Source organism: Anopheles funestus, chromosome 2RL (genome assembly GCF_943734845.2).
Source record: "Anopheles funestus chromosome 2RL, idAnoFuneDA-416_04, whole genome shotgun sequence".
Taxonomy (NCBI): domain Eukaryota; kingdom Metazoa; phylum Arthropoda; class Insecta; order Diptera; family Culicidae; genus Anopheles; species Anopheles funestus.
This window is the reverse complement of record NC_064598.1, coordinates 94793122-94817901: the sequence shown is the minus strand read 5'-3', so window position 1 is coordinate 94817901 and position 24780 is coordinate 94793122. Positions and strand designations below refer to the sequence as shown.

Here is a 24780-nt window from a genome sequence, read left to right as displayed (position 1 = left end):
CTACGATTGTTGAACATAAAACCGTCTCTCTTTCATGCTGAATCGTTAACTTCCGATGAGGCAAATCATTACCCACCGTTCGCGCGAGGTGCACCGAGAGTGCGAAGAAACCGCGAAAGCAGTTCGACGGCAAGTGTTGATCGTAGTGGACGCATCGGATAGCGCGGTCGTGATTGAAACGCTGATCTCGCAGTTGCCATCGGATACCCGTCGTCGATAGGCCACGGTGATTATTTCTTAGTTCTGCGGTGCTCATAAATGTAAGCCCATTGTGTCATAGTGAAACAGTTGGTGCATTTTTATCTTATCAATCGATACGAAACGGTGTCTTCCACGTGTTGCTCAAACAACTGATGAAGAGTTATCACTATGGTTATATATCAGCTCCCTTTCTAGTGACTCTTGGCACCAAATGCGTGTCTATCCGTTGCTCAAAATTATGTAAACGAATTAACTAGTGGTGGGCGATTTTTTTCCTAGTTTTTTTTTTCAATATTGTTTCGGTCGTATTCGGCGTGCTAGCTTTCCGACAAGTATTTATTTTTGGCCACTCTATGATTGTAGAAGGCCAAAGCGAAAGTGGTGCAAGCACCACCACCATCATCTATCTCAGCTGCATGTTTCCGCGGAAAATAATTTCAGTAAACCGTAGCCAAAAGCGTTGAAGCGTTTGAATGTCAATGACAAAATTTGTCCCATTTCTAACGGCCAATTTTACAGGGCATCGAACCGGTTTTGTTTTTTCACAGAGGAAACATAATTAACGCACAAAAATGTGATTTTGTTCAAATTTGGTCAAACAGTGCTGGTGTGCTCTGTTAATCGCCAATGTTTATTTGACGTAATTGGTATGAGGAAATGCCCGTTTTCACCTCTTACTACAATTTTTCCAACGCTGGCCTTCACGCTATAAGCAATACGTAAAGATCGCAAGTGTTTTGCGCAAAACGAAGCACGCCGACTTCGTACACCATTTTTTTTTGTCTGTGTGTTTGCAAAAATGCCTTCCGTTGGAGAACAGCTGTACCGAACCATACCTGTGGATTGTGAAGCAATTCGAAACAAAGCAATAGAAACCAGAGAGGTAACATTTACAGCAAAACGTGGCAGGGAGTGGATTAGAGTGCCAATGTATCATCAGAGCGCGAAAATACCCGAATGCATCGGAATTGTGCCGTCCTTCAAAACGGCCAGGGAATTGTACAGACCAGCGGCAAGTCTTTCGTGATCGCAACGAGGATCAGGGACCAGGGTTTGGATGTAATGTATGCATGATCTAACAGATCACTTCACGGTCAGGCACTGGATGTCGTGCACTGGTTCTTTTTAGCTGTATAGTTTAGTAAACGATCCAATCACTCGGAAGCAACAATTACGCTCAACTGTACCGTTGCTACGGGCAACGCAAGTGCAAACTGTCTTTCCCACGTGGAGGTTGGCATACCTAACTTCCGCACGAGAGTGTCTGAAGCAGTTACCGTCAAACAAAGTGTTTGCAGTGAGTGTGAATTGTGCTGTTAAGTGAATTCTGTACAGCTGAGAAATAATATAACAACCTTTTTCCGGTTGTTTTTGGTCACTGACTGAAGACACTGTCTACAAATGATCGGAAGTTGGTAAAGCAAGATCTTGCGTCGAGTTTCTTGATCTTACTCAACAGCAAACATTTCCGTTGAGAAGAAGGCATCCGATACTGGTTAGCAACTGTTCAAATTTAGACAACCCAAACGAGTCGCTCGGTTGAGCGATTCATTAATCTTACTTGTTTCACCTAAATAAATGTCAAAAATTCTGAGCCATGATCTTACTCAATACATTCTAGCGTTAAGCTGTCTTGCGCAACTCTTCAGATACCGAAGAACGAAATCGGTACATCGGTAGATTGAGGTTTCCTTTTGCTCTCAAAGCTTAGCACAAACTTTCGTGTCTTTTGTTTTATTTTTTATTCGTTCGTAAACCGGTTAAAGTGAAAATGTGAAATGTGCTGCCAAAGCGCAGACGATCGTTAAGAATAATTTGTGATTAGCTAAACGAGTTTGGCATGCAAATGTGACCATTTCCTGCCGATTTTTGTGACAGCGCCTTTTTTGTGTTTGATTTTTAAAATACTGATCGCTTATCGCTGAATTAATGATGGTGGAGTTTTTTTTGGCGAAAAGATTACTTCACGGATGGAAAAATATCAATCAAGGCATGGTATCAACGCTGACCCAAGTACATCATTATTCGCTTACTTCTTATATTTTCAGATCGCTAGACGTTTAGCTTCTATCATCATCAGCTCAGCAAATACGGCATGATCATGCTGCGAACCGTGCTATTGGTGGCACTTGCTTTGTCACCATGCGCACAAACGTACAAAGTGCTCGGACTGTTTCCCCATCCCGGCCAGAGTCACTTCCATTTCTTTCAGCCCGTCCTGAAAGGTCTGGCAGAAGCCGGCCATGAGGTAACGGTCGTCAGTCACTTCCCCGAAAAGAATCCACCACCGAACTACCGTGATATGCCACTCGAAGGTATGGCATCGTTGTCGGATTCGGTCAGCTTTGAGGTAGGTCAGAGAAATATAATATTCGTAAGTAGAAGCGACACAAATTCGTTGCCGGAAGTAATCTCCTGCTCGGAGCTATCTATACAGCACAAATGATAAATAGCTGTTTGTTAGTGAACAAACAAACTCAAGAGTCAAATGGTGCGCAACTCAAGTCTTATTCCGTACGATGTTGTTTTGTTTGTTTGTTGAGATAGGTCGCTACGAGAACTCAACGCACACGTGCAGCGTTATGTATACCGGTGTATGTTTATTTTTCCCTCAACACGATTATCAATCCCATGGCAAATGATTAGTGCTATGAATGCTTTTTTTGAGACGCGATTGGATTAGTTACCTTTGAAGCCAGAGAAACATCAAAAGAAATTTTTAAATCAAACTAAAAACATATCCCCAATCTTGATGTTGTTGTACAGATTGTGTGTTGTTTTGACCTGTTTTTTTATTTCTGTCTAGTTGTTGAATTGAATTTGCTTAGAGTTGCGTTCAGAAAGGAATTTCGCAACGGTCACAAAAATCCCCGTATTGTAATAAATCAATGGCATCCAATCTTTTAACGATCGTCACGACGTATGATCGAGTATTGCTTTCTGCGTTGTAAATAGTAGAGCTAAAATCAACGCTTTAAGGAAAACAAACCTAACTGGTCTCAGAGCTAGATGATATCCGAGTTCAGGCGAAAAAAAAGTACTATAATATTTAAGACTTTTTGAACTCATCAGAATATGATGATCGTTTACAAATAGCCTGTTGGAATAATTGCACAGAAATTCGCACAGTCACGTCCGTTAGCAAACCCTTTATCATTGTGATGCGTGTACGCCGTGCCACCTGAGCGGCTCTCACGCGACAGTCTACGGTGTAACGATCGCCAAACACTTATCTCGTATCTTTCTCCCCATACAGCTATTCGAGTATCGGCCAGGTTTCGGACATTTCATGGAGTTTTTCATGCTGTACACCTGGGGAAAGGAAGCGTGCGCGAACGCACACGCACACGGATAAGAAATTCAAATATTACTTCAACTTCCCTAGAGAATTGAAGCTACTAGTATCGTGTGGTCTGATAGAAAAGCTCCAAAAATCATGGACAGTTCTATCGTATGTGAATGTTGTTCGTAGAAGAACTAGACTAGATTGATTGATTGATTGAAAGCGGTACAAAAAGGAAATACAAACAGGAATTTTGATATTACATTCTAATCTTCCATCGAGATGAAACATAGATTTACATAGTACTAGTGTGTTGTGTCATTAGCTATGTTCCGAAATAGAGCTCAGAGTAGCTCTAGTTCTGGAATTTATTTCTGGAATTCTGGGAGGAATATTTTATTTGTACTCCTTGTTTGTCCTACTTGTTTGTTGAGAACTATGCACTATATTAGTATCAAAAATATAATTAAAGTAAGAATTCTTGGAACATCATCCGATCTACTTTTTTATTGATCACACGTATCAGAATATGATGATCGTTTACAAATAGCCTGTTGGAATAATTGCACAGAAATTCGCACAGTCACGTCCGTTAGCAAACCCTTTATCATTGTGATGCGTGTACGCCGTGCCACGTGAGCGGCTCTCACGCGACAGTCTACGGTGTAACGATCGTTAAACACTTATCTCGTATCTTTCTCCCCATACAGCTATTCGAGTATCGGCCAGGTTTCGGACATTTCATGGAGTTTTTCATGCTGTACACCTGGGGAAAGGAAGCGTGCGCGAACGCACTCAACTCGACCGCCATCCAAACGATCCTGGATTCCAAGATCCAGTACGATCTGATACTGGTGGAGCAGTTCAACAGTGATTGCATGCTCGGTATTGCCCACCAGCTGAAGGCACCGTTCATCGGTCTCAGCAGCTGTCCACTGATGCCCTGGCACTACGATCGTGTCGGAAATCCGACGCTACCCGCGTACGTTCCGGCCCTGTTCATGGGCTACACCGAGCGGATGGACTTTTCGCAACGGTTAGCCAACTGGATTACGGTCCAGTCGTTCAAGACGCTCTACAGCTGGTTTAACGATGCCGCCGCCAACAAGTTGCTGCGCGCACGGTTCGGCGAGGGCGTAATACCGGATGTGCGCGAATTGCAGCAACGCACCTCGATGATGTTCGTCAATCAGCACTATTCGCTGAGCGGTGCGAAACCGCTCAGTCCGGCCGTGCTCGAGATTGGCGGTATCCACATTCGTGACTTTAAACCGTTGGAGGCGGATCTGCAGCAGTTGCTCGATACCGCGGACCACGGTGTGATCTACATCAGCTGGGGTTCCATGATACGGGCCGAAACGCTGCCAGCGGAAAAGCGAGACGCTATCCTGAAGGCACTAGGACGACTCAAGCAACGCGTGATCTGGAAGTGGGAAAATGAAACCCTTCCGAATCAACCTGCTAATGTCCACATCCGGAAATGGCTACCACAGCGAGAAATTCTCTGTAAGTATATGTACGTCATACGTTTTGGGATTCTTCAAAAACAGCTACGAAATCGCCGCCAAAATCTTGCCTGTTTTTGGTAGATTATTTAAACATTTTCGTTTTATTTTATTTTTGTATATATTTGAATTTTTGGCCAAGAACACAGCGCGTCACTATTGCGGAACCGTCATTATGAATTCCATTATGTGTTAGGTGGAGTTTATTTTAGGACAGTAGAAAAGAAAAAAAACAGATTCGCCATGGTAGAAAAATTGAAAAACAAACACACTTTGCCATCTGAGCGTGGTGTACCGTCTTCGAACATGGTAGATTGTTTAAGTAATTAGTTCCTTCTTATGTTAATGCATGATTCCTATCAGTCTCTTCCATAAGACAACTTGCAAAAGTATTCGCAAGATCGCTCAAACGCGAACATTTGTAGCATTTAGGAATAAGTTTTTTTTGTTTTAATAATTCACAAACCATTTTCGCAACCATATAGAGAACACTTGACCGTGAAACTTGCGTCAATAGCGTTGAACAATAGATATAAAGCGAATAGGTAAGTCGCTACTTTTAGTTAGAGAGCATGACTCAAACAAACTAAACACGCGCCAGACGCATGACAACGTGAGCAAATTAAGAGACTTACTACCTTTGTTCTTTTTTTTTGCCTGTTAATAACAACATTAGCTAACCATTTCTAGCGTGGAGGTTCACCACCCAGCACCGAAATGGCCACGCGCCACCGTTGCCAATCGTAAGCACACTGTTTTTTGTTCCCAACGATTCGCCACACTTCTGCAGCATGATACAGCTGCAGCTTGTACGGCCGACAATTTCTTCCCTGCCATACATCAATCATTTCGGTAACACGATCACCGATCTTAATTGATGTGGAATTGGTAGTGGCGGGAAGGTACTGTTTTTTTTTTGTTTTAACTTCATTCCGATTCTTCTTCGGTCTATTTCGATAAGCTAAAGTACAGGAACTAGACGACCTTCGGTCGATTGAAGGCATTCCCTTGTGCTTGAATCGTATCAATTGAGCGATTGATTCCAAAAAGCGGTACCAAACCTGTTCGTACCACCATAGCAAAACATCCAAAATTCCCATCTGTTTGTTGACTATAGTAAGTTAAGTTATGGTTTGTTTTGAGTTGTTTGTGCGACGATTATTCCTTCCGGTACGGCTGTGATTTCAAATTCTATATATGCGATCAAAATGTGGGTAACTTGATACATTAAGGCCACGCTTGCCTACACAGTTTAGGATAAGAAATTCAAATATTACTTCAACTTCCTTAGAGAATTGAAGCTACTAGTATCGTGTGATCTGATAAAAAGCCTAAAAAATCATGGACAGTTCTATCGTATGTGAATGTTGTTCGTAGAAGAACTAGACTAGATTGATTGATTGATTGAAAGCGGTACAAAAAGGAAATACAAACAGGAATTTTGATATTACATTCTAATCTTACATCGAGATGAAACATAGATTTACATAGTACTAGTGTGTTGTGTCATTACCTATGTTCCGAAATAGAGCTCAGATTAGCTCTAGTTATGGAATTTATTTCTGGAATTCTGGGAGGAATATTTTATTTGTACTCCTTGTTTGTCCTACTTGTTTGTTGAGAACTATGTACTATATTAGTATCAAACGTATAATTAGAGTAAGAATTCTTGGCACATCATCGAATCTACTTTATTTATTGACCACACGTATGTGTTTGATATGAGTAGATGATTTTCTAACGCGATCATTGATAACTGTGAAGAATTATATCAACTACTAGAATGGCGGATGGTTCATGGCATTTAGTTCTATAGGATAGGATTCTGTACCAGGATCAGTATAGGCTTGGGAAATTCGGTTCTTTCTCATTAGATCTCGCGAACCAGTTCTTCCAATTAGATAAACTGAGCGTGAATCGCGGTTCATTCACGACCTAGTAATACAGGACGTTCTTTAATTCGACGGGTAGGTCGTTCTTTCATTGAACGACCTACTTTGAACTCTTGAACTGAAGAACTGGTGAGAAGAATGACCTTTAGACGAAATTCGGCAGGTAGGTCGCTTATTGATTGAACGACCTACTGTGAACTGAAGAATTGTTATACCTTGATCAAATGAACGTAGATCGTTCGTTGTTTGCAATGAACTGAACGAATCGTACGGCTCTGATTCTTTAAGCACGTCTCTAGATCAGAAGTGGGAAAAAGAAACCGATTTCGATAATCTTTTTTCTCAACCGAAAGGGAATTCTTACTATTAAAGGTTTGGGCTATCGATCAATCTTATTCATTTGATTATAGTGTAGCACTTAGCCAACTTATGGGGACTTAGTCAGTTGGGAAGAGGGTTGTAATGTGATGTGATAACAAATGTACTTACTTCAGGTCGTCCGGTGTCATTCCAATGACATCACTGCCCACTGAAGTATGGCGTTTGTAATTCACTGTACGATAGCAAGTTTATCATAAACGACGTAAAGGTCATCATTGTAGCGATTTCTTCATTGTCCTAATAATAAATTACATAATTACGATTAGATTATAAAATAAATTTATCAGCAGAAAACATAATTTCAATGCAGTTTTGAATACATACCTGAGAGAGAGAGAGAGTTGGTTAATCTCAATTGAATCTTGTCCTTCTCGTTGATAGGTCATCCCAAGGTTCGCGTATTTATGAGCCACGGTGGACTGCTGGGATCGTCCGAAGCCGCCTATTGTGGTGTACCAGTAGTTGCAACACCAATGTACGGCGATCAGGTTAGTAACAGCTAGATGTGGAAGCAAAGCGAAAACGATGCTTAAACGTCCCTTTCTTTGATTCGCAGTACAATAATGCAGCTGCCTTAGCCAATCGAGGTATGGGTGTGGTGCTACCATACGAAGAAATCACCGTGGACACCGTGTACGAATCACTCCGAAAGGTGCTTGAACCGGAGGCGATGGAAAGCGCCAAACAGGTCTCGTTCTCCTATCGCAATCGTCCCATGAACCCGCTGGAATCGGCCGTCTGGTGGTGTGAACATGTGGCCGCCACCGGTGGTCTTCCACTGGCGCAATCTTACTCTAGCGAACTGCCCTGGTATTCGTACCACCAGTTCGATGTGTACATTGTGACGATCACCTTCCTGGTTATCTACCATTGGTGCTGGATATGGCTGTTTAAGCGAGTCTGCTGTCGTGGTGTGTCGGGTTTCAGTGACGAAAAGTTGAAAACTAACTAACCAGCAAATCCACACAACTCCATCATTCATTAATCCACCATGGTTCTCATAGTAGCATATAAGACTTTCTTTCCGTTCCTTGTGTTTTAATTTTCTTCCAAATGTTTTTACGAAAGCGCACCATTTACGAAGATGAATGTTGTTTAACAACCACCACAAATTTTTGTTTTTATTATGAAAAAAAAGGATAAAAGAACCTACATCGTAGGATTACTTGGTCAATAACCGGATAAAATAAAGAAACAAAAAAATATACTAATTATTGTTTTTGCTTATCACCCATTTTTCCCATACGTTTACACTCAAGTGTCCCACCCACCAACCTACCGTGTCGTTCCTTTACAGCTTGGCTCGCAGTTCTTCAATGCGCGAGTTGGCTCGTTTCTGTAAATCCATCAACTTCATCGCAAGTCCCATGTTGCCCTGCACCTTCACCTTGCCCTGGAAGAAAGCCTTCTGGGGGTTCAGCTTGCCGGAGATCAAATCGACGACATCGATATCGTTCATGATGAACGTCACGTCCGGTTTGTCCGTGCCACGATATTTCACCGATCCCTTGCCGACTTTCGCATTGATCACCCAGTACCCTTCGGCACCGTCCGGTCCATTGGTAACCTTAAATCCGTAGATACCACGCACACCTTCGATCAGATTGTCCTTGTCGTCCTGCATCGCTTCCTCTAGCACCTTCATGTACGGGGCTACCAGAAAACCATCGGGAGTATCCTTCAGCTTTCCGGCCGCCGTAAGGCTTGGGTTTACGGGACGCTTCGCATACGGGAAGCCTAGCCGATATAGGCCTACGACCACTGCTCCACCGAGCCCGATGTTATGCTGTAAGGCGAGCCGGGCATCCTTTACCTGCCGCTTGTCTGCCTGGCCACGCAGCTGCCAGCAGAGTTCGGAACATTGAGCCAACCCGGTGGCACCAAGGGGATGACCCTTCGAAATCAAACCTCCGCTAGGGTTCACGACGACGCGACCTCCATACGTATTATCTCCACGGTCAATAAATTCGCCAGCCTTGCCCGGTTCGCACAGTCCCAGCGCTTCGTACGTGATCAGTTCGTTAGCGGAGAAGCAATCGTGCAGTTCCACCACATCGACGTCCTGGGGTTTGTAGTTCGTCTTGGCGAACACCTTCTGGACAGCATTTCGCGTCATGTCGTAACCGACGATCTTCATAGCGCTTCCCTCCTATAGAAGATGTTTGAAGGTCAAGATTTAAGAAAGCATTTCAAAATAGCAAATAAACGGCCTGTTAACGTATGCATTTAAAAATGGATTGATTTTAAGCGATTTTAAATTCAAGCTAAATTGGTTTCATCTTATTTATCCGCACTCAAAATCAGTCCATTTTCTTAAAATGTATATGTTACTTACGCTAAACGAGCTGGGTACATCGGTAGACATTTCCATGGCGATAATTTCGACGGCCTGCGCCTCAAGACCATGCCGCTTGACGAAGCTCTCCGATGCCACAATGCAACAAGCCGAACCGTCGCTAGTTGGGCAGCACTGCAGTTTGGTGAGAATTTCGTGCACAACCGGAGATTTTTGGATCTGCTCCAGGCTGTACTCATCCTGAAACTGGGAGTAACTAAAGCAAGACAATTAGAACCTCCTTCGTTCAAAATATCGGCAATCGGTACAATGTTAACACCACTTACGGATTGTTGGTGGAATGTTTGTGATTTTTGTAAGCAATCTTAGCGAAATGTTCCGGCTTGGTGCCATACTTCTTCATATGCTCCACACCGGCATTGCCGAACAGCTGGGCAGAAATTGGTGCACCGGTAATTTCGTGATTCTCCGCCATCGCCGTCACCAGCAGCTCGACCGGATTTGTGCGATCCAGATACTTCGAAGTCAACGAACCGCGCTCCATCTTTTCGAACCCTAGCGCCAACACACAATCGTTGTTGCCCGACTCGACCAGCTGTTTCGCGAGAAACAGTGCAGTCGAACCGGTCGAGCAGTTATTGTTGACATTGTAAATCGGAATGCCGGTAAAGCCAATCTCGTACAGTGCGCGCTGTCCGCAGGTAGAATCACCGTACACATAGCCGACCGTTGCCTGCTGCACATCGCTGTACTTGATTTTCGCATCATTCAGTGCCTTTGTAACCGCTTCTTTGGCCATTTCCGGATAGTCAAAGTTCTCCCGGCGTCCCGGTTTCTCAAACTAGATCGAGTGGCATAGTGGAAGGGGCGGGGGGCGAGGGAAAAGAAAGAAGAGCAGAATTTAGTTGAGACGCAGTATTGCGCATAGTCCGCTCGATTAAAAGGGAAAGTTTGTACCAACGAATGTGCTGTGTCATAAGAATAATCTCTTGTACTACGCACAAGCGATAAGACTCCCATCTAGTGTTGGCCCGTTGATTGCTGTAAACATGCCACCAATGGTTCATACGGAACAATCGTACAACCGTGATAAGATAACAATATAAAGACGTTTGCGAACAAATTCCTTTGCTTAAGACAGTAAGGTGATAACGGACCAAAATCTTGTTCCAGGTGCAACAGGACCATGATCAAAACCTCTAATGATCAACAACAGATCAGTTAAGGGACATCAAGATTCATATATTTAAACAGTAGCTTTAAACAATTTACAAACAAATGGTGGACGTGAGGAATGATATTCTTATCTAGCAAAAACACAAACTCTAGATACTGGCTGTTTTATATCGCTTTATGGAATGATTTGCATTTTTTATATCAGCAAGTAATTCGCACCAAAGTACCAAGTCCACGAGAGCACATAAAATAACATCACGAAAAACCAACCAGCTGACCCCGAACTGGTTGAACCCTACAGTTAAGTGAAGAGAAATTGCAAGCTACAACTTTTGTACGAGAACTGAACCATCGTGCAACGAAAAAGAAGCGACGAAAAGAAACAAAGCTTATTGTGATCTGTACAGTGGGGCTTAAGATACCCTATACCATTACATAATGTTTGCAACCGGCAACAAAGGCCGAACGACTCCAAGTTCCCGCTTATGCTTGGTGAAGTGGAACATCGCCTGAATGTGCTTGCCTTCTTGCGACATCCAAGCCGCGTATGCGGTTGTTCGTCGCTCTCGAACGGTCAGCAGGAGAGCGTAAAATGAAAATAAAAACTACTGTGAAGATGGAACCTGTTCATTCGCATTGATCCTAGAAGGTGCGAAGTACGCTGGCGGTACGCGATGGACGCGATGGGCGCTTCCAATTCGGTTGATTTAGATCCGGCGAACCAGTTTGTCTCGTGGAAGAGCATTGTGAAGGTGGCATACTTTGACGGTTTCGCTCGATATGGTTTCACTGTGTTGTCGTACTAAAAGGTATGTGCGTTATTTTCCATCATTCATTGTGCATAATGTGCCGGACGAGCTATTTCATGATCATCTGGCCTCAAAAATGAATCCACACCCGGGAATACATCCCGGTGCAGTGATTAATTGTAACGTACAAATATGAATACGTTAGCTGCAAAGTTGAATAGTGAAATGTGTAATTACAAAACGCTGATCCCTCCCAATGATCCCACAGTACGTGCGTGTTTCCACTTCCACTTTCTCAGAGCATTACTTCAATTACAAAACAGTTTGCAGTGGACTCTGTACCTACTTACCTTTGTCATACCCACACCAACGACGTACACTTTTGGAATGCCCATTCTGGATTCTGTGTTTTCGATTCTTTCGCTTCACTATGAACTCTGTACGAAGAATGCACTTTACTGCAACTGTTTTGTGCCTGGATGGGTCGCAGCACAGGTCACTTTACGAGCGTGATGATCACGGCAAAAGACGATAACGAAATACGCCTGTTTCGCAGTGCTGCTGGAAACAAAAACACGCAACAAACTGTCAATTAACGGTGACGTTGCACACTGGGCGCTGCGTCTGGACTAAACAAATGGCAGCTGGTGTGTGTTGATTTTTTTCTTCATAATTTCAAATTCGCGCGTTCCCTGTCTCTTCGCGCCACGTTTCACGTGTTCGTTTTATTAAATGACAATTTCTACTATTGATCGAAAGTTCTTTCTTCCGTTTATTTGCAAATTAGTATTTTAATGACTCTATATTTAACCATACCATGTAGTGATTTTGCTAAAGCTACTCTTTATACATCCATGCCATCTGTTCACATTCTCTTGCATTGAATGCAACTGCATTGCTGCTCTATTGCCAGTTTTTACCGCGCGCTATGGGTGCGATATTTGTTTTAAAAATCAGTTATCTTCTTAAATGATAATAAATGGCATTCATCTTCAACGACCGGTACAGCAAATCCCAATTGCAACATCGTTTGGGTTGTTTGTTTTGATATCATTTGCCTTTTGGATAAATGTTGCATTTCATTTACGTTTTGATTACACCTCGGTATTTGACGGTTTTGAAGTTAAAACGTATGTCACGTGAAGCGGATTAGTTTTTTATCAAATCATTCTACTAATTACACATTTGTCGCTATTATTGTTGCTCATACATAATATAAGTGCTTCACTGACTGTTTAACATAGTGTACTCGCTTTGCGCTTACGCAATTCAAAACCAAAGTTAATGATGGATGTTTAAGATGTATAACTGGCGCGTTATATGCAACATATATTCTTTGTCCCTAAACTCTACACACTTTAGCATGAGACGTGCTATGTTCAATTGCATTTTATCTCACAATACAAACTACCAGGTACGATTTATTCAAATTAACTTTCCTTTTCTCTTTTGCATTAATAAATGTGACACAATTTACTTTGTTTTGTTTTCATCTACCACACTTGCAACTTCCTGATCGTTTGAAATGGATTATTTTTACACATCACTGAATTGTACATCTTTCTCTGTATAAATCGATTAGCAATTGTGTTTTACTTTTGTTCCATACTACACATTTCGGCGAAAATTTTAATTAAACAAAAAGATTAAAATAAAAACGGAAAATTAGATAAGAGAAGCATGATATAATGTCGTATCAAAATCGGGAGGAATCGATAATCGAACAGCAGATAAGGAATCGAGTCTCAATATTCTTAAACCATCGCTAAAAGCCAATAATAAGTCATAAATAATCAGATAGGTTGTATATTCAATATTTGCGGGGTGTGTTTGTGTTAACAATACCATCTATTGTACGAGCCTAAGCCAATTCCAATGCCTGCCGTGGGTGCTTCGTCTCTAGCCGCCCCAGACCGCACATTACTAATCATTTGCACAAATTTTCAACAATATTTATATTAAAATTTTTCTGAGAAAATGTTTAATAGCAAATCCGTACATACTTTGCCACAGTAACAAATATGTGCACATTTTTCCGAAAGGCTACTGTTAGCACATGACACAACTTAAGATTAAACTGCCGGAAGCGAAACTAAGCTCTAGCATTACTGATCGTTAAAGATACCGTCATAGTAGTTAAAACAGGCAGGGCAGAACTTAAGCATTTAAATTAAAATATAAATTATATAAATTATACCATTAAACGAAATAATTGGGCAATGAACTGATTGATCAACGCTGCTGCTACTGTTACGGGGAGCAATTCGGTTTTACACCACACATCATCACCGCTTCATTCACTTTCTTACAAAAAAGAACGTCCTTTCCATTTCACTTTTCAGCAGCAAACGTCTATAACTCTAACATCGAGATTAGCAGCTTGTAAAAGTCATCTTTTCTTTACGCATCTCATGTACAGTATATGTTTTTGTTTGTTTGTTTTTTAATCCATCAAAACACGTTCCCTCACTGCGGTACGAGCGTTTGCGACTAAACACTAAAGCAGCATAAATCACTAACTACATTTATAAGCTTCGGTTCTGCTTGGCGTAGAATAACATTAACATAAAACTGCTATACACATCATTTTAAGTTGATATTAAAATAATATAGCCTAAACAAGTCACAATTACCAGCAAAACTAGATATGAAGATGTATATATAAATATACCATGGATTAATAATAAAGCCGTATGCTAATGGTTCAAAGATTTGATCATCCGATGAGTCAATTCGTGCGAGAAACAAACTGATTTGTTCATTCGTTTCGCACAAAAATTGCTCATCAAACATGAGTGAGCAGCACTCTAAACCATGGCGATTACCGGAGAGCAAATCGGTACACGAAAGGCTGCATTATTGATCACATAAAACACATACAGTACCTTAAACGAGATCAAAATAGAACCAAAACGTAAGATATGAACCGTAGTAGCGTTCTAGTAAACGGGCTATTGCACAAAAACGAATCAAAATTTCGAATGGTCCTACGGTGGGACACCAAATAAAAGGGTTTCAAACAAAGCGTAAAACCAAAAACAGTTGCATTATCAATATGAGCAACAAATAGTCTCATTAAAATGTAAGATAATATAGAGGAATGATGAGCACTTTCCCGTTCATCATCACACATTAAGCCTTACCAAAAAGCTAAGGTATAATATGAAAAAAAAACCTTTCCATTCGTCCAGTGCTGCAAACAACCAGATTGTTCGCCGGCGATTAAAAGTTTGTAGCACTACGGTTCGTCGATCCTTCCATGCTGGCCATTATCGTGCTCAGTAAATCATTGGATTGTTTTATGCCGTGTTGCACAGTTGCATCGATATTTCGATCAGTGGTACAGGTATTGCCGCTTTTGGTACTATCACTAGTGGGGTCTCTACTGTTACTACTACCACTACTACTACTGTTTCTGGTGCTAGAAGAACTATGGCTACTACTGCTGCTGCTAATGCTCGGATGGCTAGCATCGGTCGGTTGAATACTTTTCCTCACATCAACGGCAGAGGGAGAACTTTGCTCCCGTGTTGCGCTTGGCGTCTGCACTTCACGGTGGTCTTGTGGGGGCGGTGGCGGCGGGACTAATGGAGGCGATGAGATAGGTAGTGGCGGTTGAACTTGTGGATGCACCGGAGGCACAGGAGTCACTGTACTATTCTCAGCTGTTGCTATCCGCTGTACCGCCGGGGACATGTGTTGAGTATCTGCGGCGATGCAGTCCCCATTCGTTCGTGTTTCCAGCTCCTGCTTTCGCTTCTCTGCCTTTGTAGTAACGTTACCATCGTTTGGCTGTGGGACCGTGTTGGGCTCCTTTGGGGACACCATTGCCTTCGCTGCCTCGCTTGAAGCTATCACAGTCTCAAAGTTGTGCGGGCAACTATCATTTCGTCGCTCATGTTGATCTCCTTCAATCTTTTTCGTACCTTCATCCTTCTTTACCGACTGTATCTGTTCGTTAGAACATTTCGCTCGATTCTCCTCAGTAGTACCGTTCGATTCCACCTTTTTCGCTGTGGGAACTTTATTAGGCGAATCAACTGGATAGGAATCGGTCGTTGCACTGAGAGGATTTACAGCCGGGTCGATTTCAACTTCCGTCGAAATCGGTGGCACCATTGACAGTGGCCCAACCAGTTGTTCCTTCTCGCGAGTCATGCTTGAGGTGGACTCACGCCGACTGCTACTTGCACTACTGCTATGCGAAGAAGGTGTTGAGTGAGACGACGATTTACTGCCATGATTGTTTCCTTCGCCGGTGCCCGACTTTCCGTGGCGAGACTTGTGTGAAGACGATGAGGTCGACGACTTGCGGCTAGACGATGAGGACGAACTGCAGTGGTGTTTGTGATGTCTTCGATCTTTCTCACGATCCTGCTCTCGGTCGCGATCTCGATCACGGGTTCTTTCACGATCACGATCGCGTTCTTTGTCCCTGCTTCGCTGTTCTTTCTTCTCGCGATCTCGCTTATCCCGGTCACGGTTACGATCGCGATCACGTTCTCTGTCTCGATTACGATCGCTGCTTGAAGAATGTTTGCCACCTTTGCTACTGCTCAAGCTGTCCTCGATTTTGTTCTTATGCGTCGGCAGCGGAGAACTCGTGCGACTGTTGCTCGTACTGCCGCTTTTACTGTTACTCACCTTCTTCTCCGAACCCTTGCTGGAAGTGTGAGTGCCGCTTCCGGATTTGCTTGGTGTACGTAGTGAATCGCTTGACGCAATCTTATCGTCCCGTATCAGCTTTCTCATATCGATCTTCGCCTCCTTCAACGCGCAACTGTCTGCTGTGTCTTCCACGTTCGGTGACTTCTCTGTGCAGTTCTGTCCCGTTGCACCTGCCGGCAATGGATGTGGAACGGTGGGCAGCGGTTCCTTTTTAAGCTCCACCTTCTTTGGTTTCCCATCGTGCGTACGCTTCATCGGCGTATGCTTTTTCTCATCCGCTGACACCGGATGAGGTAGAATAGTTTGCTTCTCTTTGTAGTGTGGCGGATCCACCTCGTAGCCATTGGCTATCTCTTGCACCACGTCCTGGTCCGGGTAGTATTGCTTCAGGCGCAAATGCCATGCGATGCTCGTTACCGCCGTTACCGTGCGAAACTGATGTATTATGTTGCGGGGTAAGAAGTAGATATCGTTATCGTACAGCGAAATTCTCGAGTAGCGAATACCTTCCCGGCGCAGCTGATTCAGCTTGGCATCTTCTACCCACTGTACGCACTGTGATATGGGTGGTTCGTGAAGATCGAGTTGTAGTTTTTCCACCAGATGGGGGAAACAGTGCGCATCGAACGCAACGACATCCTTCGTTATGCGATTTAGATCGTCCGGTATGCTACAACGGACCGCTTTTAACACACCTGTCGATATAATCACGCAATGGGGACATTGTAATTGGTAATGAAGTTAAAACAAAAGAAAAAAAACGACTTACCGACGGCAGCAGTTGTCATGCGATCGTGCCCATGCCCGACATGGTCAGCATGTGCTTTGGTGCGATCTTCGATCATGGTTTCACGTGCTTCCGAAAGCCGCGGAAGGTATTGCAAGTTTCGTAGCTCGTTTATACGTGTTCTGGGGGAGAGTTTTTTTGTTATTGTTATAAATCTGATCGAAGCGATTTTGTGTATTACGAAAAACTCACCTCTGACGCTTTAATGGAGTTTTATTAATCTCAGCCGTAGGAACAAGCTGTTCGCCTGGCCGTATCCATAAGATTGGTCCATCGTTCGATAATCGTGGATCCATCTGCACGATCGACAAATCTCCCCAAGGCATTGCCTAAAATAACGCGTAAAGGTTTTGCAGCTTGTAATGGCAATTAAAGTAAGATACAAAACTGGTGCAAACATACCTTGCTTAGGAATGGATTATCTTCCAGACGTTTAAGAAGATCGGGAAAATATCCACCGACTTCCTCGTGCACTTTCCCAACCAAACTTATCTGATGCAATGGCCCGTAACGAACAGTACCATGGGAATAATTTTTAACCACCTGAAAAAGCGACAAAACATGTGTATGTAACAATCAGTTTTTGCAGAAAAGATTCGCCCATCAAACAGATCTTGTTTTGTTCCACTTACCTGCTCATTGTACTGACTCATTGTGCATGTTTCAATGTCCGAATTGCGCCCCAGAACGCCTGACTTAACCGTAAGGTTAGCATAATTTTCGGCCATATGCTCCAACAGATCAGGCAAGTATGCGGCCGCATCATGCACAATGCCCATTACATGATGTGCGTAACCATCCTCGTCTTCGGCAAACACTACCTGGAAAAATTCTTTCACCAACTCTTCCATCTCCGACTCGGAAAGTACGCTTATTTCGTCCTGATACATGTGCACCACCGAGGCGCCACCGTTGGGATGAACTTCGATACGCATGAACCGACCATACTTCAAGCCGTCGAGTTGCTTCGCACGAAGCTGACAACAGTTTGCGTTCCGATTAATTGACCCGATCCTTGCCGAAGATTCATTTCCACCATCTTGTGATTGAGCTGCTGCCCCGGATGCTGTACCTCGCCGACATTGGATGCCTATGTTGGCGCGCTTAATTTTCGATCTTTTGTAGCACCGTGAGCATTCCCGGCCGCTGGCACTTTTGTGTGCTGAAGAAGTGCTGCCAAGCTTATGCACACTGCCCGCACCGTCTGGCTTTGTGCTGTCCGATGCTGAATGGATGGTTTTTACAGGCGTTTCCGTTGTTGGATTGGCACCCAATTGTGATTCCTCTTTTTTAATGAGGACTGAACTTTCCTTGTAATCCACACCGTCAGCTGTACCGTTGAAAAGTTTGTCTTTCTGATCCTCCATTGGTCCACCATTGATTGGTGTACTTTCCATCAATGGGGAACTAGTTTCCGTCGTTTGGATGTGATGATTCAACGGCTCTTTCTTAATGTCTACCTTTTCTTCCACATTTTTCGGTGACTCAAGCTTGATTAATATGTTTGAATTTGACTTATTGCTAGTTGCTATTAAGTTGCTGGATGCAGTTGTACTGTTGTTGCTGAGGTTGGTTGCAATGTTGTTTGCAACGCATATGAGGCTACTCGTGTTGTTACTAACGGCATGGCCCGGCGAACCGATGGTACCACCGCTGCCATTAACCGTCGGTATCGATGTCGTCGCTTCGGCCGCCACCGTCGCTCCCGTTGGTGCCGATGTGTCCACCCCATCCGGTCCACCTTCGGTGCCAAAGTTTAACGCTCTCGTCACATCGTCGCGTGTTTTTTCCGGCTTGGTTAGTTTGTTCTTGGCCGGGAGGTACACTTTCTTGATAAAAACGTCCTGCTTTTTCACGCTAGCAAGCTCATTTTTGCTGCGCTCCAAGTTTAACAGCAAATTGACGGGCGATATCGGTGTGCCGGAAATGGAAGCCGCAGCAGCGGCGGCTGCTGCTGCAACAGGTGACACGATGGCCGCAGCACTATGCTCCAGGAGCAATGCTGTAGCGGACGCCGCGTTCGGCACTGTGATCGAGGAAGCCGTCTCGATCGAGAGTTCGCGCTTGATCGTTTGGTGTGCCGCCGCAAAGCCGGCTAGCTGTTGTTGATGGTGGTTTTCTTTGTTCTGGCCTAACGCTGTCCCGGCAAAGGCCGGCGAAGCAACCGGTGGCTCTGATAAAGGATCCGCGGTACTTACAACCGATTCCGAGCGCGAAGAATTGCTGGTGCTGCTGCTATCCTTGATACCGCGCTTACAATTACCCATGCCGGAAGTGTCATCCTCCGAACGACGCCTTTTACGATCCTGGCAAAGGTGAAACAAGTAAGCAATTACTGCTGGTTCGATAATTACTTCCCCTTGTATGCTTACCTTATCACGATCCCGCTCCTTTTCGCGATCTCTATTACGCTCTCGATCTCTGTCTTGATCTCTGTCACGATCGCGATCCCGATCTCGATCTCGTTCGCGATCTTTATCTTTACTTTTTTTCTTTTTGTGACTTTTACTTAATCCTGAATTGAAAACATAGGAGAAATATATTGATGCTTTATAATGCTGATGTTGAAGCCTGGTGTCTTTAACTTAAGTTTTATTTAAACAATAACAGCAAAGCAAAATTGACAATAGCCTTATGTTGCCTTCAAATGACTCACTTGATGTCATGAACTTTACTCTTACAATTGGAAATATTGATTTAACAACCATATTCTAAAAACATCGATTGCCATTAACGTCTCTACTGTTTGCTCGAGCCAGAGTATTGTGCTTATTTCTTTGTGAAACATATTAAACGAAAAAATAATGTTTAAACTGAAAACATAACAAAATGTTTAAGAAGGTATACTTTAGAAGAAAATAAATAAACAAAATAGTAAGTTTACGCTGTCGAGAAGCTTTAATGAAGCGCTTACAAACACTGCCATGAGAGCGGCTTGTGCATTGAAAGATAAATGATTTTATGATATATGCTCGAACCATTCTATTGTGCTACATATTGAACATCGTTAATGATCAGTTTAACCTTATTGCATCTTTTGCACGTAAAGAAGCTGCGCTCACAAATCATACACGTAAACAAAACACATAAGCATTCTAATGCGCATCATAAAATTGGTCCCAAGTGGGTAAAACGACGGCGGTACAGGCGGACGGACGCTGCTGGTAAAACTAAGGGTGGGGAGAAGTTCTTTTCTTCTAGCGAGTCTGGCGACACCTACGAACGCACCACTTTGTGTAAAAAGGGCGATGGATATACGTGCGTAGTTCATACACCGTCATGGTGGATGTTGCTTTTGCCGATCGCGGGTTTTCCCATTTTCATACCGTCAACCTTTAAGCCTACAGAACGGACAAACGCGAAGGCGCACAAATGTGTCCCACCATAAGATTGACATCGGCTACACATTGGACTGTTTCTAGAAGAAACTAGCACAATACTATGCGTTCGCTGCACAGAAACACGACAGTTTAACTTATAAACTACTATTATTTACCATTATCGGAACTCCGAACACTGCTCTGCTGGGTGTCCTTAACCGGTGTCGAACTTTTTTCATTATTTTTAGCACTCATTTTCACCGTCGTTTGGTCTACGTGATTTTTGGGAGCCTGCTCATTTTCCACAACCATCTTCCCCGCACCCACCGTGGCGGCAGCAGCAACAACTGCCACTGCTGCGCTTGTTGATGACGGTGCTAATGATGCTGTTGTGGTGGTAAAATTCACTGTAGCGTTGGTGGTAGAATCCGCGCCTGTTTTCGCACTGCTAACCGCAGTGGACGAAACCGACGGATGTGTTTTTGTCGAATGCGCCAGGCAGTCGCTGCCGCTCCTGTTGCTGCTATTGTTGTTCGTGTTATTATTATTGCTTGATCCCCCGTCACCACTGCTGGTGGTTACCGCTGCACTTGTTCGCTGTTGCTGCTGATGCGTACAATATTTATCATCCGTTTTCTGCACATTCACCGCACTGTCCGCCATCGTCTTACTCTTGTCGCAGCACGGCTTCATGCTGGTACACACTGAAACGCCGTTTTTGCGCAAGAATATCACTTTATTAGCACATTTTCACTCACGAAACGCATTCGCTGGGATGTTTGACTTTTCGCATTCTACAATGTACAAAAATGGCGACCACGGGCACTAAGGGTGGTCGACCGGTCATGCCGTTATAATCATTTCGATTGACGTTTTGTCGTTTATTTGCGTTTTATTTCTGTTCCACAATGTAAATGCTATGAGAACACTAAAAGCTCATAAAATTCTTAAAATTTGGACATTAATGGATGTAATTTTAAGCAAAATATTCAAACTATCATGTTGCAGATAATCATGAAATAAACAGCAAGATTTATATGCCAATACCCCCCAAGGCGTATAGAGGAAAGATAGTCTACAGTTTTGAATAAAGATTTGACATACGAGCAATGTCATGGTAGTAAAATTTCGTTATTTGGCGCGAAAAAAGAGTAATTTTTCACCAACATTCCAACTAGTATGTATGAGATCACCCAACCTTTATATTATTGCAAAATAAAATAGAAGATATGGCGTTCTACACCCTATTTTTGATAGACTACGTAAAGGTTCCAAAAAGATTCTCCAATTTGAAATGCGTCCAATACGTATCGTTTCTCGAACGTGTTTTCAAACATGTTTCTTTAGCGCTTTTACAAAACTACACGTTTTGCCTCCGAAAACCACACGCAAAGATTAAACGAAGACTCTGTTTACAATCAACCGATTCGAATGCGGTTCGAGATAAAAGCACATGTCGCACACAGCTACTGATAAGATTTAATTTGATGCATGGTTCAAGTGTAGCTCACTTAATGCACCAGTCTTGGTTTGTGCGTTGCTGACGACATAATTATTATTTTTCTTTTATTTCACAGAATGACTGGAAGCTGGAAAATATTGCCATTACTTACCGTGCTACAATTTTTCGCACCTAACGATGGGTATCGGATTTTGGGTCTATTTCCCCATCCAGGCCTAAGCCATTTCAAAGTGTTTCATCCAATAATGAGAGGTTTGGCGAACAACGGGCATCATGTAACGGTTGTCAGCTATTTTCCGGACCCTAATCCCGTTTCAAATTACCACGATCTTCGATTCGAAGGACAGGAGATTTTAACCGATGCATTCAGCTTAGAGGTAACACGAGAAACAACAAACAGCTCTATATTGTTTTAGTAATTTATCATCGTTACACTTCATAGGCATTCACGGGCAGAAACTTCTTCGATAATTTTAAGGAATTCTATGAATTAGTTGCCTGGGGTATGAGTAGTTGCGAGGCGGCTCTCAATTCCTCGGCAATTGATGAAATACTCGAATCTCATCGTAAAGATCCATTTGATTTGGTTGTGATGGAATTTTTTGCCACCGATTGTATGGCGGGAATAAATTGGCTGTTGCAAGTTCCTCTCGTAGGTTTGAGCAGCTGTGCGCTAATGCCTTGGCATTACGATCGTGTTGGATTGCCTGATACTCCCTCGTACATTCCGTCGGAGTTTAGCATGTTTTCGGAAGAAATGTCTTTCTTAGAAAGGGTGGAAAATTGGCTAGTTACCAGATTGGTAAAGCACTTGTATCGTATTGTACAAATAAATGACAATATGTTATTGAAAGCAAAATTCCCCAACTCAGCAATACCTGACGTGCGTGAGATCGTGAGCAACACCTCGTTAATACTGGTCAATCAACATTACACTCTCAGTGGTGCTCGGCCATTGATACCGTCGGTGATTGAAATTGGCGGAGTGCACATTCAAAGCACCAAACCGTTGCCAACAGAACTGCAGCAGATTATGAACGATGCACCAAATGGAGTGATTGTAGTGTCATTTGGATCCGTTCTTAAAGCTGCGACACTTCCGGCAAAGAAACGAACTGCAATGATTAAGGCATTTCAACATTTCAATCAGCGAGTTGTGTGGAAATGGGAAGAACCAATGGAAAATCAGCCAGCGCATGTGTTTACACAAAAGTGGCTTCCTCAAAAGGACGTGCTGTGCCATAAAAATGTACGGCTTTTCGTATCCCACGGAGGACTGCTGGGTGTTTCTGAAGCTGTCCACTGTGGTGTGCCAGTTGTGATCATGCCAATTTATGGAGATCAATTTCTTAATGCTGCCGCGTTAGTCAACCGAGGCGTTGGTGTACGTATGGCTTACGAACACGTGCACAATGTAACCTACATAGTCGACTGTATTCGGAAAGGTTTAAATGACAAGTAAGTACCAGGAGCATGTAAAGACTAACAAGGTAAACTAATTCCTTCTTTCAATGTAGAAAAAAGCTAAACGCTCAAGCGTTAGCAAAGGCTTTTAATAATCGTGCACAACAACCGTTGGATTTGGCTCGCAGGTCGATCATCAATGTTATCCAAAACGGTGCCATGGCATACGAACGTTCGTATGGAGCAAAATTACCCTGGCACATCTACTACTCCTTGGATGTTATTATAATGCTCATGATCGTTGGTGTTGTAATATTGTTCCCTGTTTCATATTGCTGTTGCAAGGTGTGTTGCGGAAAACATGTAAAATCAAAAGATAGTCACCGTCAGAGAAAAGTCAATAAACAAAAAAGATCATGAAAATGATCGATCCTATTTTCGTCTGCTGGCTTTAATTACATATCACTGGTTTTTATTCTCCGCCATTTAACACTTCACCGTACACCGATGGAAACTATCCTAAGTTTTTGTATCTTCGCCATCTGCTTGAGTTATGAACTGAAACAAAATAAAACTATTTAAAACCTTACTGATCGGTTGCATTATTCTTTCGAAACTTTTTCGGTAATCCTGTTCTTCGGAATTCACTTCGTTCTGCCAAATATATATCGGTACATTCCTTCTTGAACTGTTCATTACGGTACCACTCCAAACTGCAGGCTTTAAGGGCATCGTTCTGTTCCTGGCATTTCACAACCATAAACAAACTCGATCCCTTGCAACAATCTTCGAATGCTTTCACCTCCGGCAAACATTTCTCTGTTTTAGCACGTTCCCGCATTATCTTCGGAATCAGCACCTCCAGTTCAACCTTCCGTAGCCGACGGTCTTCGGGGTCTCCTATGAGGGCAGATGCAACATTATGTAAGAACATTGCGCCATGCAAAACAATGTAGCTGTATACATACCCAGCCCATGTGGTCCGCCTTTGTTAGCGCCTATCGGAATTGTAGGATCCGTTTGTTCATTTGCGAATGCGTGTGCCATTTATCAAAGGTTTATTAGCTACGCAAAGAAAATTACAAACACCGGAACGGATAGATGGTGTGTTTTGTTTTGTTTTGGTGGAAGGGTGACAGCGCTGAAGCAGAAAGCGACATTTCTGCGAAGTTAAGCTTCGACTACACGAGCTACGGACCAAGATGCTGAAAGTTTTTATGAAATGCAAATAAAAATGCAATCCTCGACTGTGGCGATAATCATTATTATGAGACAACTTTTGATATTTAAGTATAATTTGTAGATAATTAATCTCTATTGCTTTTTTTCGTTGAATGATTTCTTTGTAGGTGATGATTGCAACTTGTATGCAATTCACTTGAAACGTCAGGCAAATACTGCCGACTTCGCCTGTTTAAAGGACAGTAGAAGATGTTTACTTCGGTCATGTTGTCATCTCGATAAATCCAACCGCGTATATTTGAGTGAGTGCATAAAGTGAACCGTGAATTGTGCAAAAAACCATTTAAAATACGCATACACAGGAAAGTGAAGTTGTTTCTAGTGCACGTTAAGTTCTTCCAGACCAACGCCGTAAGCAGAATAAAGAGGTAGGAATCAGAAACATTTTTCTCATGTGGTAAAGGTAACAACTAC

The 24780-nt window shown here is 43.0% G+C and overlaps 6 protein-coding genes across 13 annotated transcripts in view; 3 read left to right on the top strand and 3 right to left on the bottom strand.

Annotated features, from left to right (window-relative positions):
• Positions 1-101: 101 nt before the first annotated feature.
• Positions 102-8469, top strand: LOC125762828 (UDP-glycosyltransferase UGT5-like). 2 transcript variants are annotated; one of them, XM_049425353.1, is made up of 5 exons: positions 102-226; positions 2250-2551; positions 4195-4990; positions 7644-7750; positions 7819-8469. In XM_049425353.1, exons 2-5 carry the CDS (start codon positions 2297-2299, stop codon positions 8212-8214), a joined length of 1554 nt encoding a protein of 517 aa, XP_049281310.1. In that variant the 5' UTR covers positions 102-226; positions 2250-2296; the 3' UTR covers positions 8215-8469. The 2 variants fall into 2 exon arrangements, with proteins under 2 accessions (XP_049281310.1, XP_049281309.1); XM_049425352.1 differs by having other exon boundaries at positions 104-260.
• On the bottom strand, positions 8338-12069 carry LOC125762826 (sterol carrier protein 2). Its single transcript, XM_049425348.1, has 4 exons — positions 11834-12069; positions 9885-10399; positions 9598-9814; positions 8338-9411 (listed from the first exon to the last, which is right to left on the bottom strand). The coding sequence occupies exons 1-4, from the start codon at positions 11876-11878 to the stop codon at positions 8554-8556; spliced, it is 1635 nt and encodes a 544-aa protein (XP_049281305.1). The 5' UTR covers positions 11879-12069; the 3' UTR covers positions 8338-8553.
• Positions 11363-23559, top strand: LOC125762827 (UDP-glucosyltransferase 2-like). 2 transcript variants are annotated; one of them, XM_049425350.1, is made up of 4 exons: positions 11363-11543; positions 21836-22097; positions 22163-23178; positions 23238-23559. In XM_049425350.1, exons 1-4 carry the CDS (start codon positions 11515-11517, stop codon positions 23542-23544), a joined length of 1614 nt encoding a protein of 537 aa, XP_049281307.1. In that variant the 5' UTR covers positions 11363-11514; the 3' UTR covers positions 23545-23559. The 2 variants fall into 2 exon arrangements, with proteins under 2 accessions (XP_049281307.1, XP_049281308.1); XM_049425351.1 differs by having other exon boundaries at positions 22163-23366.
• Positions 13274-21099, bottom strand: LOC125762814 (uncharacterized). The gene is made up of 7 exons (XM_049425318.1): positions 20435-21099; positions 19311-19453; positions 17571-19244; positions 17341-17481; positions 17131-17267; positions 16921-17060; positions 13274-16846 (listed from the first exon to the last, which is right to left on the bottom strand). The coding sequence occupies exons 1-7, from the start codon at positions 20949-20951 to the stop codon at positions 14706-14708; spliced, it is 4893 nt and encodes a 1630-aa protein (XP_049281275.1). The 5' UTR covers positions 20952-21099; the 3' UTR covers positions 13274-14705.
• LOC125762840 (COX assembly mitochondrial protein homolog) lies at positions 23555-24270 on the bottom strand. Its single transcript, XM_049425367.1, has 2 exons — positions 24093-24270; positions 23555-24024 (listed from the first exon to the last, which is right to left on the bottom strand). The coding sequence occupies exons 1-2, from the start codon at positions 24169-24171 to the stop codon at positions 23711-23713; spliced, it is 393 nt and encodes a 130-aa protein (XP_049281324.1). The 5' UTR covers positions 24172-24270; the 3' UTR covers positions 23555-23710.
• Positions 24271-24395: 125 nt separating this feature from the next.
• Positions 24396-24780, top strand: part of LOC125762817 (protein turtle) — a 94916-nt gene continuing 94531 nt past the window's right edge. For 2 of the 6 annotated variants that reach the window (XR_007418261.1, XR_007418260.1), the window contains exon 1: positions 24554-24734. The gene's annotated coding sequence lies outside the window, so the exon portion shown is untranslated. Of the gene's footprint in view, positions 24735-24780 lie in introns of all 6 variants that reach the window. The other 4 variants (XM_049425329.1, XM_049425321.1, XM_049425320.1 and 1 more) reach the window with 4 other exon arrangements.

Coding starts and splice junctions, on each gene's coding strand:
- LOC125762828 (XM_049425353.1), top strand. CDS start 2,297: ATGATCATGCTGCGAACCGTGCTATTGGTGGCACTTGCTTTGTCACCA. Junction 2,552..4,194: donor CGGATTCGGTCAGCTTTGAG/GTAGGTCAGAGA, acceptor CTCCCCATACAG/CTATTCGAGTATCGGCCAGG. Junction 4,991..7,643: donor ACCACAGCGAGAAATTCTCT/GTAAGTATATGT, acceptor TCTCGTTGATAG/GTCATCCCAAGGTTCGCGTA.
- LOC125762827 (XM_049425350.1), top strand. CDS start 11,515: ATGGTTTCACTGTGTTGTCGTACTAAAAG. Junction 22,098..22,162: donor CCGATGCATTCAGCTTAGAG/GTAACACGAGAA, acceptor TACACTTCATAG/GCATTCACGGGCAGAAACTT. Junction 23,179..23,237: donor CGGAAAGGTTTAAATGACAA/GTAAGTACCAGG, acceptor CTTTCAATGTAG/AAAAAAGCTAAACGCTCAAG.
- LOC125762826 (XM_049425348.1), bottom strand. CDS start 11,878: ATGGGCATTCCAAAAGTGTACGTCGTTGGTGTGGGTATGACAAAG. Junction 9,815..9,884: donor AAACATTCCACCAACAATCC/GTAAGTGGTGTT, acceptor GTCTTGCTTTAG/TTACTCCCAGTTTCAGGATG. Junction 9,412..9,597: donor ATGTACCCAGCTCGTTTAGC/GTAAGTAACATA, acceptor CATCTTCTATAG/GAGGGAAGCGCTATGAAGAT.
- LOC125762814 (XM_049425318.1), bottom strand. CDS start 20,951: ATGAAGCCGTGCTGCGACAAGAGTAAGACGATGGCGGACAGTGCGGTG. Junction 17,482..17,570: donor TGAGTCAGTACAATGAGCAG/GTAAGTGGAACA, acceptor TCGCTTTTTCAG/GTGGTTAAAAATTATTCCCA. Junction 16,847..16,920: donor CATGACAACTGCTGCCGTCG/GTAAGTCGTTTT, acceptor TTATATCGACAG/GTGTGTTAAAAGCGGTCCGT.
- LOC125762840 (XM_049425367.1), bottom strand. CDS start 24,171: ATGGCACACGCATTCGCAAATGAACAAACGGATCCTACAATTCCGATA. Junction 24,025..24,092: donor AGGCGGACCACATGGGCTGG/GTATGTATACAG, acceptor CTGCCCTCATAG/GAGACCCCGAAGACCGTCGG.